This window comes from Podarcis muralis, chromosome 2, assembly GCF_964188315.1.
Source record: "Podarcis muralis chromosome 2, rPodMur119.hap1.1, whole genome shotgun sequence".
In the NCBI taxonomy this organism is placed as follows: domain Eukaryota; kingdom Metazoa; phylum Chordata; class Lepidosauria; order Squamata; family Lacertidae; genus Podarcis; species Podarcis muralis.
The window spans coordinates 121,435,532-121,452,825 of NC_135656.1; the positions used below are offsets into that span (position 1 = coordinate 121,435,532).

General features: G+C 44.7%; 1 protein-coding gene across 11 annotated transcripts in view; it reads right to left on the reverse strand.

Annotated features, from left to right (window-relative positions):
- Positions 1-3,388: 3,388 nt before the first annotated feature.
- The window catches only part of LOC114592576 (uncharacterized), a 44,292-nt gene continuing 30,386 nt past the window's right edge, over positions 3,389-17,294 (reverse strand). For 4 of the 11 annotated variants that reach the window (XM_077923248.1, XM_077923249.1, XM_077923241.1 and 1 more), the window contains 2 exons: positions 16,619-16,711; positions 3,389-5,191 (listed from right to left, as the gene is read on the reverse strand). In XM_077923248.1, coding sequence (XP_077779374.1) covers positions 3,645-5,191; positions 16,619-16,711 — 1,640 coding nt within the window. In that variant the 3' untranslated portion in view covers positions 3,389-3,644. Of the gene's footprint in view, positions 5,192-6,340; positions 6,434-7,019; positions 8,528-16,618; positions 16,712-17,294 lie in introns of those variants that run through there. The other 7 variants (XM_077923246.1, XM_077923245.1, XM_077923254.1 and 4 more) reach the window with 6 other exon arrangements.

A 17,294-nucleotide genomic window follows, 5' to 3' on the forward strand; every position in this document is an offset into this window, starting at 1 on the left:
TCTTGCTGGTCTTCAAGGAATTCAGAAAAGATTAACCCACATGCATGTCCAACACCCACTACTTAGAGGTGGAACACCCTCCCATCAGATGTCAAGGAAATAAACAACTACCTGACTTTTAGAAGACACCTTCAGGGAAGTTTTTAATGTTTGATGTTTTATTGTGCTTTTAATTTTAATTCTGTTAAGGGTTTAAATAAATTTTATTATTACAATTATTTTTATTATTAGGGTCTTTTTGGGAATTAGGAGGTGTGTCTGTTCAGACTACATTTTCACCCTTTGCCCCAAGGGGAATAAAGAAAAAAAATGGGCACCTTAATCTAATGAGTTAAAGGATCCCTTTTGATTCCAAAAGCCTGAAGATCGAGCTGGTGTGACAACTTGGCAACAGACCCACACTAAAAGTAAGGGAAGGAGAAGGTAATACCTGTCTTAAATGAAAGGAGATCCAGAGAGCTGTGCCTTTTGCTTGAGAGCACCCCATCATTGACCTGTGGCGCCAAGGCTACAGCACCTCTCCCACTCATTCCTTGGTCCATCGTCCAGGGAAGCGTAAAGCTGGTCCTTGAGATCCATGAAAAGCATAGAGGGGGTCCTTTGGGGACTTGGCGAGCTGGCAACCACTGAAAACCACTATATACTGTTTGGGGCCAGTGTATTCCAATGGAGAGTGGAGGGGTATTTGGGATGAGTGAATAATAATAATAATAATAATAATAATTTATATATACCCCACCCATCTGGCTTGATTTCCCCAGCCACTCTGGGTGGCTCCCAACAGAATATTAATAATTATTATTATAAGGCTATATTATTACTTCCCTGATACCTCTGTAACATTGTTTGTTTCCTATAAGTACCTCCTGTTTCCCATTTTTGTTTACCTTTAGTAAACAAGTTGGTAGTTGAAAGGATGTACCCCTAGTAAAAATTGTTATCCTACTCGGTTCCTGGTTGTTTATGCGGAAACTTCTATGCAATAACGTTTGCTTGAAACACAAGACTACTGTGCTGATCTTGACATTAAGCATGAGGATGTGAGAATATTTACTCATAACTTTCAGGACACATTGAAGAAGAAGAACTAGCACCAGGGTCGAAATAGGTCATCAACAGGGATCTCTTCTTATATCAAATTATGCCAACTGTCCCGATGCCGTGATCCATAGAAATAAACCATAATAAAAAGTTCATGGTGGCACCCATCTTTACAGCGTCTCCCTCCCAGCCTGAAGCAAAACTCAGGCTGCTGTTTGAATTGACTCTAGGCTCATTCAAAAAACTTATTTTAGCCCTCCAAGGCCATTGCGGAAACATCATCAGCCAGCTCTTGCTACAGCAAGCAAATGACAACCAGAAGGAGCCAGGAGAAGTAATGTCAGGTGTTGTGTTGGTCATGCATGGCAACCGTGGGGCGATCTCAGTACATCACAGGAGCAACCTGGTTTTCGTCACAAAGGAGATTGGTAATATTGTGTTCCTTGGGACCAGGGGTCCATTGTGGGTCTTTTCTTGTAGACGGACTGACGTTTGCACTGAATGTGGCTATTCTGCTCTTCAGGGGCTTGTTTTTCCCCTTTTATTCCCCCCCCCCTTTATATAGAAACTCTTTAGAATGGGGTTGTGAATATACTGTACTAGGATAGAAAGCTGACTGCACCTGGGATTTTATGCTGCACCATTTTAATCAATGTGTGCCTCTTTCCAATGTGTTTGGAGGCCACTTGATGGTGGATACACAAACAAAAAGCACAAATCTGTTAGGCCACATTCACACCACATATCCAAAGCCCCATGAAACCACCTAAGATTTCTGGGAGCTGTTTTGCTGGTTAAGGGTGCTGAGAATTGTGACAATAAACTATTGTATGGGGTACAGAGTTTTGACACGCAACGTTTGCAGGGTGATAGTATGTAAAGTCGAAATCACATATGGCCGGGACAAACCGCTGGGAAAGCTCTCTGCCCTGTGCAAAAAGAGCTTTAAAACTCTCTGCCTGCAAGTCAATTGTATATATTTTTACTTTTTCGGTGTTTTCTTCCCCCTGTAAAAGATCAGGACTGTGCAGTTTTGCAGTTAAGCGACGGTGATGGAACAGGGTGAGGTTGGTGCCAGTTTTGTGTCTCTGCAGGGTCTGTGAAGCTGAAATGAAACATTTGCACCAGCCGCTTCTTGCTGGATTCTCTTCTCACCTCTTACCTTTGCAACAACAACAACCCTGTGAGGTGGGCTAAGCTGTGAGCAAAATCCGTGAAACTGCACATCCTTGTAGGGTTTGTCTGTGTTCTGCCCCCGGCCCCATCTTCTGAGTAACCTTGTGAGGTGGGCAAGGTTGAGATGGTTGTTCTGGCACTATGGTTTTGATATTGCAAAAAACAGCCTTAGGAGATCTGGGATGGGGTGCTTATTTTTCTTTACCAGGGATGAGAAAGAATTCTTTTGCATTCTACTGTAACATAACAGGGCTATGAAATGTCCCACCTTAATATCAAGAGGGGCACTCTAACCACTCTATGCCACAACTGCCTCATGTGAACCTTGGAGCAGACCCTCAGCCAAATGCAAATCCCACCACCCTGAAAATGCAAGAAGTAAAAGGGAGCATGCCCTCCAAGGGATATTTTTTTTGTGTGGATTCCCATAGTCTGTTTGATTCAGACTGTGATCCAGTTGCTCATTGCTGATGGGCAACTTCAAAGCCCAGCAGACACAGAAGATTAGGAGAAGACACCACTAAGGAAGCTGTCTCTCTCTCTCTAAGGGTCGCAGTTGATCTCTACCAGGAGCCTCACAAACTAGATTTCTCTCAGAAATGGGCACTTTCTGCTCCCCCTTGCCCTCTTCAGCAACCGGCATTCGGAGACATCCTGTCAGTCCTATTATCCATCACACCTGTGCTTGGATTTGAAGAAACATTTCCATTTTATATACTAATTTCCTTCCAATCCAGTTCAGCCCCCTCCCTCCCAAGATCTTCCTTCCAAAACCTCTCCTTCTCTCAGCCACCCTTTCACTGGTTGTGTCCCATTTACTCTTTCCACCTCCTGCTGGCTCCCCAAATGGACCCTATTTTAGACAGAGGTGACTTGGCAACTGCACTCCAGGCTCTGGTAACTTCCAGGCTGGGTTACTGCAATGTCTTCTGTTTGGAGCTTCCCTTAAAGATGACTCATAAACTTCCATGGGTCCAGATTATGGGCTGGGGTTCCATCCACCTCTGAGATAAATCCTAAACCCTTGTTAAACCACTTGGACCACAGGACAGCTTCTGGGTTAGTGGTGAATGTCATATCCTGGGGACCACAAGCCCTCAAGCCCTTCCTTCAGATACACTTTCCTCCCCTCCTTCCTCTCTCCCCATATATACACACAGGTACACAGGGATTGTTTATTGTGAATTTACTCCTTTAACCATTAACATCTATATTATCTGCTTTTTTGTACTTTTTATTATTCTGCACCCTCGTGATTTCTCCCATGTGAAATCTTGTATGAATTCCATGAAGTTTAGCAACAGCGGTCTCATTAAAGTGTTTTCCTCATCACGAGCATCTAAATGTTTCTCCTCTTGATTCACTACTGCAAAATGAGTTGTGAAATCTGACCAAATCTTTCCCCACACTCCAAGCATATATATGGTTTATCCCATGTGAGTTCTTTTATGATAAGTAAAGCTATATCCATGTGCAAATCTCTTTCCACAGTCCAGACATTTATAGGGTTTCTCCCCTGTGTGAATTCTTTGGTGCGATGTAAGGCTTGTGCTGTGACTGAAGTTCTTTCCACACTCAAAACAGGTATATGGTTTCTCCCCTGTGTGAATTCTTTGATGAGATTCAAGGCTTGAGCTGTGAGTGAAGCTCTTTCCACACTCAAAACATGCATACAGTTTTTCACCTTTGTGAGTTTTTTGATGTGATGTAAGGCTGGTGCCCTGGCTGAAGCTCTTTCCACACTCAAAGCACTTATATGGCTTCTCTCCTGTATGGATTCTGCGATGGCAAACAAGGTATGTGCAGTTACTAAAGCTCTTTCCACATGTCACACATTTATATGGTTTTTCCCCTGTATGGATTCGCTCATGCACAGTAAGGTGGGAACTCTGACTGAAGCTCTTCCCACACTCAAAGCATTTATACGGCTTCTCACCAGTGTGGGTTCTCTTATGTGAAGTAAGGTGTGAACTCTGACTGAAGTTCTTTCCACATTCCAAGCATTTATATGGTTTGTCCCCTGTGTGGGTTCTCTTATGTGAAGTAAGGCTACCACTGTGAGCAAAGCTCCTTCCGCACTCCGAACATTTATAAGATTTCTCCCCAGTGTGAATTCTTTGATGCAATGTAAGACTTGAGCCGTGAGTGAAGCTCATTCCGCACTCCAAACATTTATACGGCTTCTCCCCTGTGTGGATTTTTTGATGTATTGCAAAGCTTGAGCTGTGACGGAAGGTCTTTCCACAGTCAAAACAGGTATACGGTTTCACCCCTGTGTGAATTCTTTGATGATATACAAGGCCTGAGCTGCTAGTGAAGGCCTTTCCACACTCAAAACAGGTATACGGTTTCTCCCCTGTGTGATTTTTTTGATGATATACAAGGCCTGAGCTGCTAGTGAAGGCCTTTCCACACTCAAAACAGGTATACGGTTTCTCCCCTGTGTGAATTTTTTTATGATCTACAAGGCCTGAGCTGTAAGTGAAGGCCTTTCCACACTTAAAACAGGTATATGGTTTCTCCTCGCTGTGGACTTTGTGATGTCTTTTAAGGTTTGAGTGGTGACTGAAACTCTTTCCACATTCTAGGCATCCATATGATTCCTGTCCTGCGTGAATTCTTTCATGTGATTTTAGGCCAGAGCTGTCACTGAAGTTCTTCCCACACACCAAGCATTTACATGGTTTCTCCTCTGTGTGGATTCTGCAGTGTGAATTGAAGCTAGACTTACTTTTGAATGTTTTGCCACATAAAGGTCTCTCATTTGTTCTCTTCCCCTTCTGATGTTTTTTCTGGACTGGGATTTGATGGTCGTTATCAGTCTGCATTAGAAGGCCTTCATACCTCCTATTTTCTTCTTGGTTTTCCTCTTGTGGTCTTGTTTCCTCTTGATCTTGAAAGGTCCTTCCTTTGACTTCATGCTTATTTCTTTCTGATGAGACCCGAGAACAATGACTGTCGTGTTCAGCACCTGCTAAAGTTAAGGGAAGATGACAATTAAAAATGTAACCCAAATCACAATCCTAGCGAGACTTCCTGTAACATCTGATGATGATGATGGTGATTTTATTATTCATACCCTGCCCATCTGGCTGGCTTTCCCCAGCCACGCTGGGCAGCTTACAGCATATATAAAACATCAAACTGACCAAGTGTCAACACAAGGGGGCTTATGAAGAAGGCGCAGCAGAGACTGTACTTTTTGAGAATTCTAAGGAAAAACCATCTTCCGCAGAAACTGCTGCTTGCCTTCTATCACTGTGCCATTGAGAGCGTGCTCACTTATGGCTTATGTGTGTGGTACGGAAGCTCAGCCCTGAATGGGAAGCCTGGACTTTGAAAGTCATTTAATCTTCCTTGCTGTACTATACTGTATTGTTTTAATTAGTGGCTTTGTGGAGCAGTCAAGTAATCTCGTTGTCCCCGAGAGGGGGTAATGACAATAAAGATATTATTATAATATTAGTATTATTATATTACAGGGCTGCCTTCAGATGTCTTCTAAAAGTAACATAGTTCTTTATCTCCTTGAGAACTGAAGGGTGCCACCACTGAGCAGGCCCTCTACCTGGTTCCCTGTAACTTCACTTCTGGCAATCAGGGAACCAGAGCTGGACCTCAGTGTCTGGGGTTAGAGATGCTCCTTCAGGTCTACAGGGTGTTTAGAGCTTTAAAGGTCAGCACCAACACTTTGAATGATGCTCAGAAACATACTCTGAGCCGATGTAGATCCTTTAAGACCTGTGTTATATGCTCCTGGCAACTGCTCCCAGTCACCAGTTGAGCTGCCGCTTTCTGGATTAATTGTAGTTTCCGAGTCACTTTCAAAGGCAGCCCCACCTACAGTGCATTGTAGCAATCCAAGCGGGAGATAACCATAGCACGTACCACAGTCTGTGTGCAGGTAGGGTCTCAGCCTGTGTACCAGATGGAGCTGGTAGACAGCAGCCCCCAAATCCTGGCTATGCCCAAGTCACCATGAGAAAACATTCATTTCCTGCCTATCTTTAATCTCTGCCAGTCCAGAGCTCTGGCCCTGCAGCCCTCCTTGTTTTCTTGCCAGGGGAGCTTCCTCACCCCCCAACATCTCCCCAGGTCCCCCTCTCCATTCCCTGCAACTCACCAGATCTCTCTAAAGGTCTTGGAAGGGAACATTCAAAGGTGGCGGGAGACAGCCTGACCAGGTCAACCGTCCATCTTCCGCCTTCCATCCTCGCTAGGATGCAGAATAATAAATAAATAAATAAATAAATAATTTTTTATTTATTCCCCCTTCTTCCTGGTTCAGAAAACCGGGCTCAATGCAGCTAACAACAAAATTAAAACACTTAATTGATGCAACAAAAAACAGCATAAAATACAGTATAAAATGTGAATAACAATAAATTCAGAATTCAAAAATCAATTTAGGTGGAAATCCATCCACCTAAACATTAGATGATCACCAGGGCTAGCTGGCTAAGTTAGTCCTATTTGGGCCAGCGAGGAGACCAGGGGAGAATTAGCTGTGGGATTCCAGAGCGGGTGATCTTCATAAAAAGGGAAGGTGGAGGGAAGGAAGGGGAATAAAAGATCAGGCTAAGTTCAAATTGAAAGCCAGGTGCAATAGCTCTGTCTTACAGGCCCGGCGGAAGGAAGTTAAATCCTGCAGGGCCCTAGTCTCATGGGACGGAGCATTCCACCGGGTCGGAGCCATCACTAAGAAGGCCCTGGCCCTGGTGGAGGATAATCTGACTTCCTTAGGGCCCGGGACCTCTAAACTATGATTATTCATGGACCTTAAGGTCTTTTGCAGGCCATACCAGGAGAGGCATACCAGGAGAATCAGACTCTTTCATCCTCCCTGAGGAGCTCAGAAGGCAAAACAAGGGAACTGGTACAGAACCTAACCAAGTCTGAAATTTGGCCCCGAACTTTATCTGATCATAGCGCGGTTTCCATGGAGTTAAAAGGTAGAGAGGTTAAAACAGCCAGATGGAGAATGAATGAATATTTGTTTAATGATCAAAGGATAGTAAAAAAGGCTATAGAAACAATTGAAGAATACTTTAGGTGGAATTTAAATGGAGAAACTTCCATAGACATGGTGTGGGATGCAGGAAAAGCGGTCATGAGGGGTTTTTTGATTCAGAAAAATAGCCAACTAAGAAAAGAAAAAGAAAAAAAGAAAGAGCAGATTTTAACACAGATTATGGAAAACGAGAAAAAATTAACTGTTAACCCTAGTGAAGAGAGTTTAAAACAGAACTTAAAAATATTACAAGCTAAATTTGCTACAATAATTAACCAAGAGATAGAGTGGAAAATTAAGAGGATGAACCAAAAGAACTTTGAATTCGCAAATAAGACAGGGAAATATCTAGCGTGGCAGCTGAGAGAAAGGAAGAAGTTGAGTATGATCAGTAAAATAAAAGAAGGAGATGTGATTATGGAAGAACCAAAAGAAATAAAAAGAATATTCCAAAGATATTATAAGGATTTGTATAAAAGAGGAGAGGAAACAGAACAAGAAATAGATCAATTTTTGCAAAAATTCCATCTGGAACAAATTGTAGAAGATGAAAGAGCAGCACTGGATGAGATAATAACACAGGAAGAGATAAAAAAGGCTATCAAAAAGATGAAAGCTGGAAAGGCGCCGGGACCGGATGGCCTTCCGGCCAAATATTATAAAATATTAATTAACCAAATATCACCAGTGCTGGGAGAGGTTATGAACAATATACTGAGAAATGGAAAGATACCTAACACCTGGAAGGAAGCCTATGTTACATTGATTCCTAAGAAAGAGGTCGACACTATGGAAGTAAAGAACTATAGGCCAATCTCATTATTAAATAATGATTATAAACTATTTGCGGATATAATGGCGGAAAGATTAAAGAAGGTCTTGACTAATAAAATTCATGGTGATCAGACAGGATTTCTCCCAGGGAGACAACTACGGGATAATGTAAGGAACCTGATTGACATTATTGAATACCTGGATATGAAAATAGACAGAAAAGCTGCATTGGTTTTCATAGACGCCGAAAAGGCATTTGACAATGTATCATGGAACTTCCTAAAGAAGGTTTTGGAGAGGATGGGAATTGGCGAAACATTTAGAAGAGGCGTAGAAGCAATATACAAAGAACAGAAAGCAAAGCTGGTGATAAATAATAATACAACAGAATACTTTAACATTTACAAAGGGACCAGACAAGGTTGCCCCCTATCCCCCTTATTATTCATTATAATTTTGGAAGTACTTAATAAGAGACTGAGAGAGGCAACAGAAGTGAAAGGAATTAGAGTAGGAAAGAGGGAATTTAAAATCAAAAGCTCCTTCCGCACTCCAAACATTTATAAGATTTCTCTCCTGTGTGAATTCTTTGGTGCGATATAAGACTTGAGCCGTGAGCGAAGCTCATTCCGCACTCCAAACATTTATATGGCTTCTCCCCTGTGTGGATTTTTTGATGAGTTAGAAGACCTTGGCTATTACGGAAGCTCTTTGCACAGTCAAAACAGGTGTACGGTTTCTCCCGTGTGAATTTTTTTATGATCTACAAGGCCTGAGCTGTAGGTGAAGGCCTTTCCACACTCTAGACAGGCATATGGTTTCTCCTCACTGTGGACTTTGTGATGTCTTTTAAGGTATGAGTGGCGATTGAAACTCTTTCCACATTCTCGGCATCCATATGATTCCTGTCCTGCATGAATTCTTTCATGTGATTTTAGGCCTGAGCTGTCACTGAAGCTCTTTCCACACACCAAGCATTTACACAGTCTCTCCTCGGAGTGGTTTCTGCAGTGTGGGCTGAGGCTCAATTTACCTTTGAATGTTTTGCCACACGAAGGGCTATCATTTGTTCTCTTTGCTTCATGCTTATTTCTTTCTGATGAGCCCTGAGAACGATGATTTTCCTGGTCATCACCTGCTAAAATTAAGGGAAAACAGCAAACATTAAAAACTTCCTGATACAGGGCTGCCTTCAGATGTCTTCTAAAAGCTATGTAGTTCTTTATCTCCTTGACATCTGAAGGAAGGGTGTTCCACAGGGATGGTTCCACTACCGAGATGTAACTTCACTTCTTGCTGTGACAAAACCAGCAGAAGACCCTCAGAGTTGGACCTCGGTGTCCGGGCAGAACAATGGAGGTGGAGACGCTCCTTCAGTTCTACAAGGCTGAGGCCGTTTAGGGCTTTAAAGGTCAGCACCAACACTTTGAATTGTGCTTGGAAACATACTCTGTATGTAGATCCTTTAAGATCAGTTATAGGTTCCTGGCAACTGCTCCCAGTCACCAGTGGACCTGCCACTTTCTGGATTAACTGTAGTTTCCGAGTCACCTTCAAAGGCAGCCCCACCTAGTGCGCATTGTAGCAATCCAAGCGGGAGATAACCAGAGCATGTACCACAGTCTGCATGCAGGTAGGGTCTCAGCCTGTGTACCAGATGGAGCTGGTAGACAGCAGCCCCTAAATCCTGGCTATGCCCATGTCAACATTAGAAAACATTCATTTCCTTTCTTTCTACCTTTTATCTCTGCTAGCCCAGAGCTCTGGCCCTGCAGCCTTCCTTGTTTTCATGCCAGGTGGGCTTCCTCAATCCCAACATTTACCCAGGTCCCCATCTCCATTCCCTGAGACTCAGCAGATCTCTCTAAAGGTCCTGGGTGGGAACATTCAAAGGTGGTGGGAGACAGCCTGACCAGGTCAACCGTCCATCTTCCTCCTTCCATCCTTGCTTGGATTGAAGAGCTCAGAAGCTGCAGGTTCCTGGGAGGGAGGAAGAAGCAAAGAGAGCCTCAGAGGCCCTGCAGTCAGTTTCCTGCCCAAGACATTTTCCTGGTGAAGGTGAAGCCATGCATGAAAAGTGGAGCGATGCCTGAAATAAGATCTTCTTCCCACCACCATTAAAAACATCCCTTCCCTTTTTTGCCAGTCTGGAGCTGTGACGACACGGCTGCCTCCCTCTGTTCCTCCTTGTCCTGCAACCGCACTTTAGGGGAAGGGGCTGTAGTTCGAGGGCAGAGCATCTCCTCCTCAGGCAGGAAGCCCCAGATTCAGTCCCCAGGCAGGGCTGAGACTCCGCGTCTGAAAACCTGGAAGAGCAATTGCTGCCGGTCCGTGTCGACAATAGTAGCCCAGGTGGAGCAAGGCTATGTGTAGGCAGCTCACTGCGCTTGGAGCCCCCAGTTCTGCTGCAGCAGTGGCTGGTGGTGAGAAACTGATGACATTTTAGGGCCAGTGGTTCTCCTCTTCCCATCCTTAAAGTCTTCCCTCCTCCATCTCTCCCAACACCTTGGTACCTTCCTAGGGCTGGGCTGCTATACAGAGAGACTGCGCCCTCCTTGGGGGCTTTCCTCCTGACCCCCCGCCCCCCAGACAGGGAAGGCATCGAAGATAAAAGAGCCCATGCCGTCTAGAGCTGAAATGAGTTTCCAGCTGACCCTGCCCTCCCTCCCCCTCTTTTCCCAAAACATGAATGTCTCCCTCCTCCTCTTCCCAGAGCCATCCTGCCCCCTGTCCTTTTGGGGGGATTTCATAGCCCACCCTAAAACTGCCTCTTCCCCCGCCTGCTCTCCTCCTGGGGCGCCCCTGCACCCCTTAAAGCGTTTGCACTCTTCGCAGCTCTTGGGGGGCTGAAATGTGGGTGCAACCCCACGCATGCGCCTTCCTGCCCCTGCCCCTTTGCAAAACTGCCCTCTCCTGGAGGGCTTCTCTCCTGCGAAGGAGCTGCTCTGGCGCGGGAGCCCCCTCCCCCCCCCAAAAAATATATCCCTCTTTTCCCTACCTTGCAGAAGGCACAGTCTTCCGCGCTGCAGAATCTCCTCCCTCGCAGCTGTTCAAATGTGACAAACCGAGGAGGAAGTGACGCTTTCCCTCTCCTCCCCCAGGAAGTCCTCTCTCATAATATAATCGCTGCCTTTAACCCTTGAAGAGCCAGCGTCTCTCCCACCCCCACCCAAACTGCGTGGTGCTGGAGACATTGCGGATTCTGCCTATGGGGACCCCTCAAAGCGCCCCCCTTCCCTTGGAGGGGGGCACGCTCTCCTTTTCTTCCTGCATTTTCAGGGCGGTGGGATTTGCATTCTGCAGTGGGTCTGCTCCAAGGTTCACATGAGGCAGTTGTGGCATAGTGGTTGGAGTGCCCCTCTTGATATGAAGGTGGGACGCTTCACAGATATTTTATGGCAAAATGCAAAAGAATTCTTTCTCATCCCTGGTAAAGAAAAATAAGCACCCCATCCCAGATCTCCTAAGGCTGTTTTTTGCAATATCAAAACCATGGTGCTGGAAAAAAACCATATTGAAGCCATGCCCACCTCACAAGGTTACTGAGAAGATATAAAGGGCGGGAAGGGCATAGAAAAACACTATAAGGATGTGCAGTTTTGGTCACAGCTTAACCCAGCTCACAGGGTTGTTGTTGTTGCAAAGGTAACAGGCGAGAAGAGAAGCCAGCAAGAAGTGGCTGGTGCAAATGTATCATTTCAGCTTCACAGAACCAGCAGAGACACAAAACTGGTGCGAAGCTCACCCTGCTCCATCAGAATCGCTTAACTGCAAAACTGCACAGTCCTGATCTTTTATAGGGGGAAGAAAACACCGAAAAAGTAAAAATATATACAATTGACTTGCAGGCACAGAAGGCAGAGAGCTTTAAAAACTTGGGGGGGGGGGACATGACGGGGGTTTAAGAGCCATCCGGCTGCTGGTTCCAGAAGGCAAGGATGGTCCGATGCATTCATTCCCAGGGGTTTGTCCTGACCATATGTGATTTCGACTTTACACACCTATCACCGAAATGTAACCCCTGCAAAAGTTGTGTGTCGAACTGTGCACCCTATACAATAGTTTATTGTCACAACTCTCAGCACCCTTAACCAGCAAAACAAGCTCCCAGAAATCTTAGGGGGGTTTCATGGGGCTTTGGATATGTGGTGTGAATGTGGCCTAACAGATTTGTGCTTGTGTGTGTGTGTGTGTGTGTGTGTGTGTGTGTGGCATCACTGGGCCTCCAAACACACGTTGGAAATAGACACACATTGATCAAAATGGTGCAGCATAAAATCCCAGGTGCAGTCAGCTCTCTATCCTTCCACGTTTCACCGCTCACGTATGCGCAGGCGCTCAAAATGATGTCACGCACATGTGCAGAAGCAGCGAAAAGATAAAAACTCAATTATATAAAATACATTTTGGGGGTTTGAATCAATAGTCAGATACTGGATCTTATTCTAATTGCCCGAGCTAAAAACATTGCAACCTTTGATGTCACCTGCTCATCTTGGTCTGCTGAGAGAAAAAACACTGTGACAGGGGCTGGGTGACCTGGAATAGACAATAAAATAGGGGTGATAGCCTCACTCTCCAAATCTTTATAAAGAGTTCAAACAGGAAGGACATGTGCTGCCATCTCCACAGGGACATAACCGTTTTTCGTGTGGAATTTGTTGGAATCGTCCCTCAAGTACAACCGAAGGCAGTATATTCAATCTTGTGAGAGTAAATGCACGTCTATATTTTATAATTGCTAAGTTATGCAGATAGGGTGCAGAAGAGTCAAAATGGGTATATCTCTGCCGCTGATGTTTTTCCTACTGCGACCTTGGGCAGTAGGAATGTTGTCCCAATGTTGTCATTCCAGCGTGGTTCAGGGCGGACCTGAAGTCACAAGATTAAGTCCCGTCCTTCTCAACACAGCTCCCCCTCCGTACCACTTCAAGATAAACAACAGGCCTCTCCTTTCAGCTGATCAACAACTTTCAAACATTCACCATTTTCTTCCTTTGCCTTAGACAAGCATTCGGGGACCACTGCTTTTCACGTGCCTTTGTGAAATTCCTCTCACCTCCATTTTGCTGTTTAGCCAATGTCCTTCCTCTTAAAAATAGGTTGAATGTCAACACCTCCTTAAATCCACACGCTTTTTTTGGGTGGTGGTGGGGTTAAGCTCTAGTTTCCCAACGACATCCGTCAAAACAAGGTTCTCCCCACCTTGACTCCTTTCAAACCACACACAGCTTTAAATCTTCTTTTAAATGTCAAAGTACACAGTACATCGAACCATCCACACTTGTAACTCTATAAACCTTGTGTTTGGAGAGGTTTGCCAAATCATAAACTTAGGGACTTAAAATCCTATTATAAGGAATTAAAATCCTATTATAAGGAGAACGTCTGCTTTTGTTGGCAGTCCGAGGGGGTTGCATCATGGCAAATGTGGTGACCCAACACCTCCATCTGCCCCCATGCTGATCTGCACAGGAGCGAGCCGTTGAGGCGACCTTCGGTCAGCCTGCTCCCTCGTACCCAAGGAGGTTTCCAGGAATGCTTAAACCTTTTCGCTCCCTACCCCTTCATTTGTGCCTCCCTCCAATGTTGAGAGAGCTGCCGCCATAGTGCAAGACCAGAACTGGAAACTGCAGGTCAAAGAATAATACAAATGTAGTGTTGGAAGGGACCACAAGAATCATCTAGTCCAGGGGTAAAGGTAAAGGGACCCCTGACCATTAGGTCCAGTCGCGGATGACTCTGGGGTTGCGGCGCTCATCTCGCTTTACTGGCCAAGGGAGCCGGCGTACAGCTTCCGGGTCATGTGGCCAGCATGACTAAGCCGCTTCTGGCGAACCAGAGCAGCGCACGGAAACGCCGTTTACCTTCCCGCCAGAGCAGTACCTATTTATCTACTTGCACTTTGATGTGCTTTCAAACTGCTAGGTTGGCAGGAGCAGGGACTGAGCAACGGCAGCTCACCCAATCGCAGGGTTTCGAACCGCCGACGTTCTGATCGGAAAGCCCTAGGTTCTGTGAATTAGACCACAGCGCCACCCGCGTTCCAGTCCAGGGGTAGTCAACATTTTTATACCTACTGCCCTCTAATGCATCTTTCTTAATGGTACAATTTCCATACCGCCCACCAGGACTTGATGGAAGGAGGATTCAGCTTGTGCCGTAGAACCCCCTACCGCCTAATTAGAATCCTGAAATGCCCATTAGTGGTTGTAGGGACCAGGTTGACAATCCCTGATTTAGTCCAACCCCCTGCAATGCAGGAAAAAACAACCCGACCTCTGCTGAAAAACCTAAAAAAAATGAAGGAGAGTTCACCACCTTCCAAGGTAGCTCATCTCACTGGCAGTCAGAAATTTCTTCCTAAAGCTTAGGATTAGAGGTATTTTTACTCCTTGCATAAAATACAGATGCAGGAAGAGTCGGAAGGCCAGGAAGTAATTGTAATCTCTGTATTTACGTGGATTTAAATGAAAGAAGTGAAAGAAGCTCAATTACATAACTGGGGGAAAATATTACAAAAAGACAATAACGATAAAGAGTACAAATTAAGAAGGGGGGGAAGGGAAAGAAAACTCACACTATCTATTGTTATTATTAAGACAAAGATAAAGAATATGACATAAATTTGAGGTTGCAATTTCATGTTACAATTAAAAAATCTCATTATCAATAAACCCAACCTCCCATTTATTCCTTACTTCTTTCTACCTAACTTTACTGCCATACCAAAATACTATTTTTAATATTATTTTTACACAGTTTTGTTGTTGTTTAGTCGTGTCCGACTCTTGGTGACCCCATGGACCAGAGCATGCCAGGCACTTCTGTCTTCCACTGCCTCCCGCAGTTTGGTCAAACTCATGCTGGTAGCTTCGAGAACAGTGTCCAACCATCTCGTCCTCTGTCATCCCCTTCTCCTTGTGCCCTCCATCTTTCCCAACATCAGGGTCTTTTCCAGGAAGTCTTCTCTTCTCATGAGGTGGCTAAAGTATTGGAGCCTCAGCTTCAGGATCTGTCCTTCCAGTGAGCACTCAGGGCTGATTTCCTTAAGAATGGATACGTTTAATCTTCTTGCAGTCCATGGGACTCTCAAGAGTCTCCTCCAGCACCATAATTCAAAAGCATAAATTCTTCGGCGATCAGCCTTCTTTATGGTCCAGCTCTCATTTCCATACATCACTACTGGGAAAACCATGGCTTTAACTATACGGACCTTTGTTGGCAAGGTGACGTCTCTACTTCTCAAGATGCTGTCTAGGCCTGTCATTGCCCTTCTCCCAAGAAGCAGGCGTCTTTTAATTTTGTGACTGCTGTCACCATCTGCAGTGATCATGGAGCCCAAGAAAGTAAAATCTCTCACTGCCTCCATTTCTTCCCCTTCTATTTGCCAGGAGGTGATGGGACCAGTGGCCATGATCTTCGTTTTTTTTGATGTTGAGCTTCAGACCATATTTTGCGCTCTCCTCTTTCACCCTCATTAAAAGGTTCTTTAATTCCTCCTCACTTTCTGCCATCAAGGTTGTGTCATCTGCATATGTTGATATTTCTTCCGGCAATCTTAATTCCGGTTTAGGATTCATCCAGCCCAGCCTTTCACATGATGAATTCTGCATACAAATTAAATAAGCAGGGAGACAATATACAGCCTTTTTGTACTCCTTTCCCAATTTTGAACCAATCAGTTGTTCCATATCCAGTTCTAACTGTAGCTTCTTTTCCCACATAGAGATTTCTCAGGAGACAGATGAGGTGATCAGGCACTCCCATTTCTTTAAGAACTTGCCATAGTTTGCTGTGGTCGACACAGTCAAAGGCTTTTGCATAGTCAATGAAGCAGAAGTAGATGTCTTTCTGGAACTCTCTAGCTTTCTCCATAATCCAACGCATGTTTGCAATTTGGTCTCTGGTTCCTCTGCCTCTTCTGAAATCCAGCTTGCACTTCTGGGAGTTCTCGGTCCGCATACTGCTTAAGCCTGCCTTGTAGAATTTTAAGCATAACCTTGCTAGCGTGTGAAATGAGTGCAATTGTGCGGTAGTTGGAGCATTCTTTTGCACGTCCCTTCTTTGGGATTGGGATGTAGACTGATCTTCTCCAATCCTCTGGCCACTGCTGAGTTTTCCAAATTTGCTGGCATATTGAGTGTAGCACCTTAACAGCATCATCTTTTAAAATTTTAAATAGTTCAGCTGGAATATCATCACTTCCACTGGCCTTGTTATTAGCAGTGCTTTCTAAGGCCCATTTGACTTCACTCTCCAGGATGTCTGGCTCAAGGTCAGCAACCACACTACCTGGGGTCTACGAGACATCCATTTCTTTCTGGTATAGTTCCTCTGTGTATTCTTGCCACCACTTCTTGATGTCTTCTGCTTCTGTTAGGTCCTTTCCACTTTTGTCTTTTATTATGGAAATCTTTGTACGAAATGTTCCTTTCATATCTCCAATTTTCTTGAACAGATCTCTGGTTTTTCCCATTCTATTGTTTTCCTCTATTTCTTTAGAGCCTGCGACAGATTGCTCTGGCCCTGCAGCCCTCCTTGTTTTCTTGCCAGGGGAGCTTCCTCAACCCCCAACATCTCCCCAGGTCCCCCTCTCCATTCCCTGCAACTCACCAGATCTCTCTAAAGGTCCTGGGAGGGAACATTCAAAGGCGGTGGGAGACAGCCTGACCAGGTCAACCATCCATCTTCTTCCTTCCATCCTCGCTAGGTTTGCAGAAAAATAAATAAATAAATAAATAAATAAATAAATAAATAAATAAATATACTCCACCCTTCCTGGTTCAGAAAACCGGGCTCAATGCAGCTAACAACAAATTTAAAACACTTAATTGATGCAACAAAAAACAGCATAAAATACAGTATAAAATGTGAATAACAATAAATTCAGAATTCAAAAATCAATTTAGGTGGAAATTGATCCACCTAAACATTAGATGATCACCATGGTAGCTGGCTAAATTAGTCCTATTTGGGCCAGCGAGGAGACCAGGGGAGAATTAGCTGTGGGATCCCAGTCCAGCAACTGGAGGAACGTGTAGCTGCGCTCCAAAGAATTAGAGAGCTGGAGCTCTTCTTGGAAGCAACAGAGAACACCGTCTCCACCAAGGAGGAGACAGGGGACACCCCTGAGAAGGAAGCTAGTTCACCAACACAGGAGCCAGATATATGGAGAAACATGACTCAAAGAAGTAGGAGGCCCAGGGTTCCCTCTGATTGTTTAGAAATACACAATAGCTTTGAGGTCCTCTCCCCTAGCATGGAAGACGAAGAGCAGACTCCATTTGAG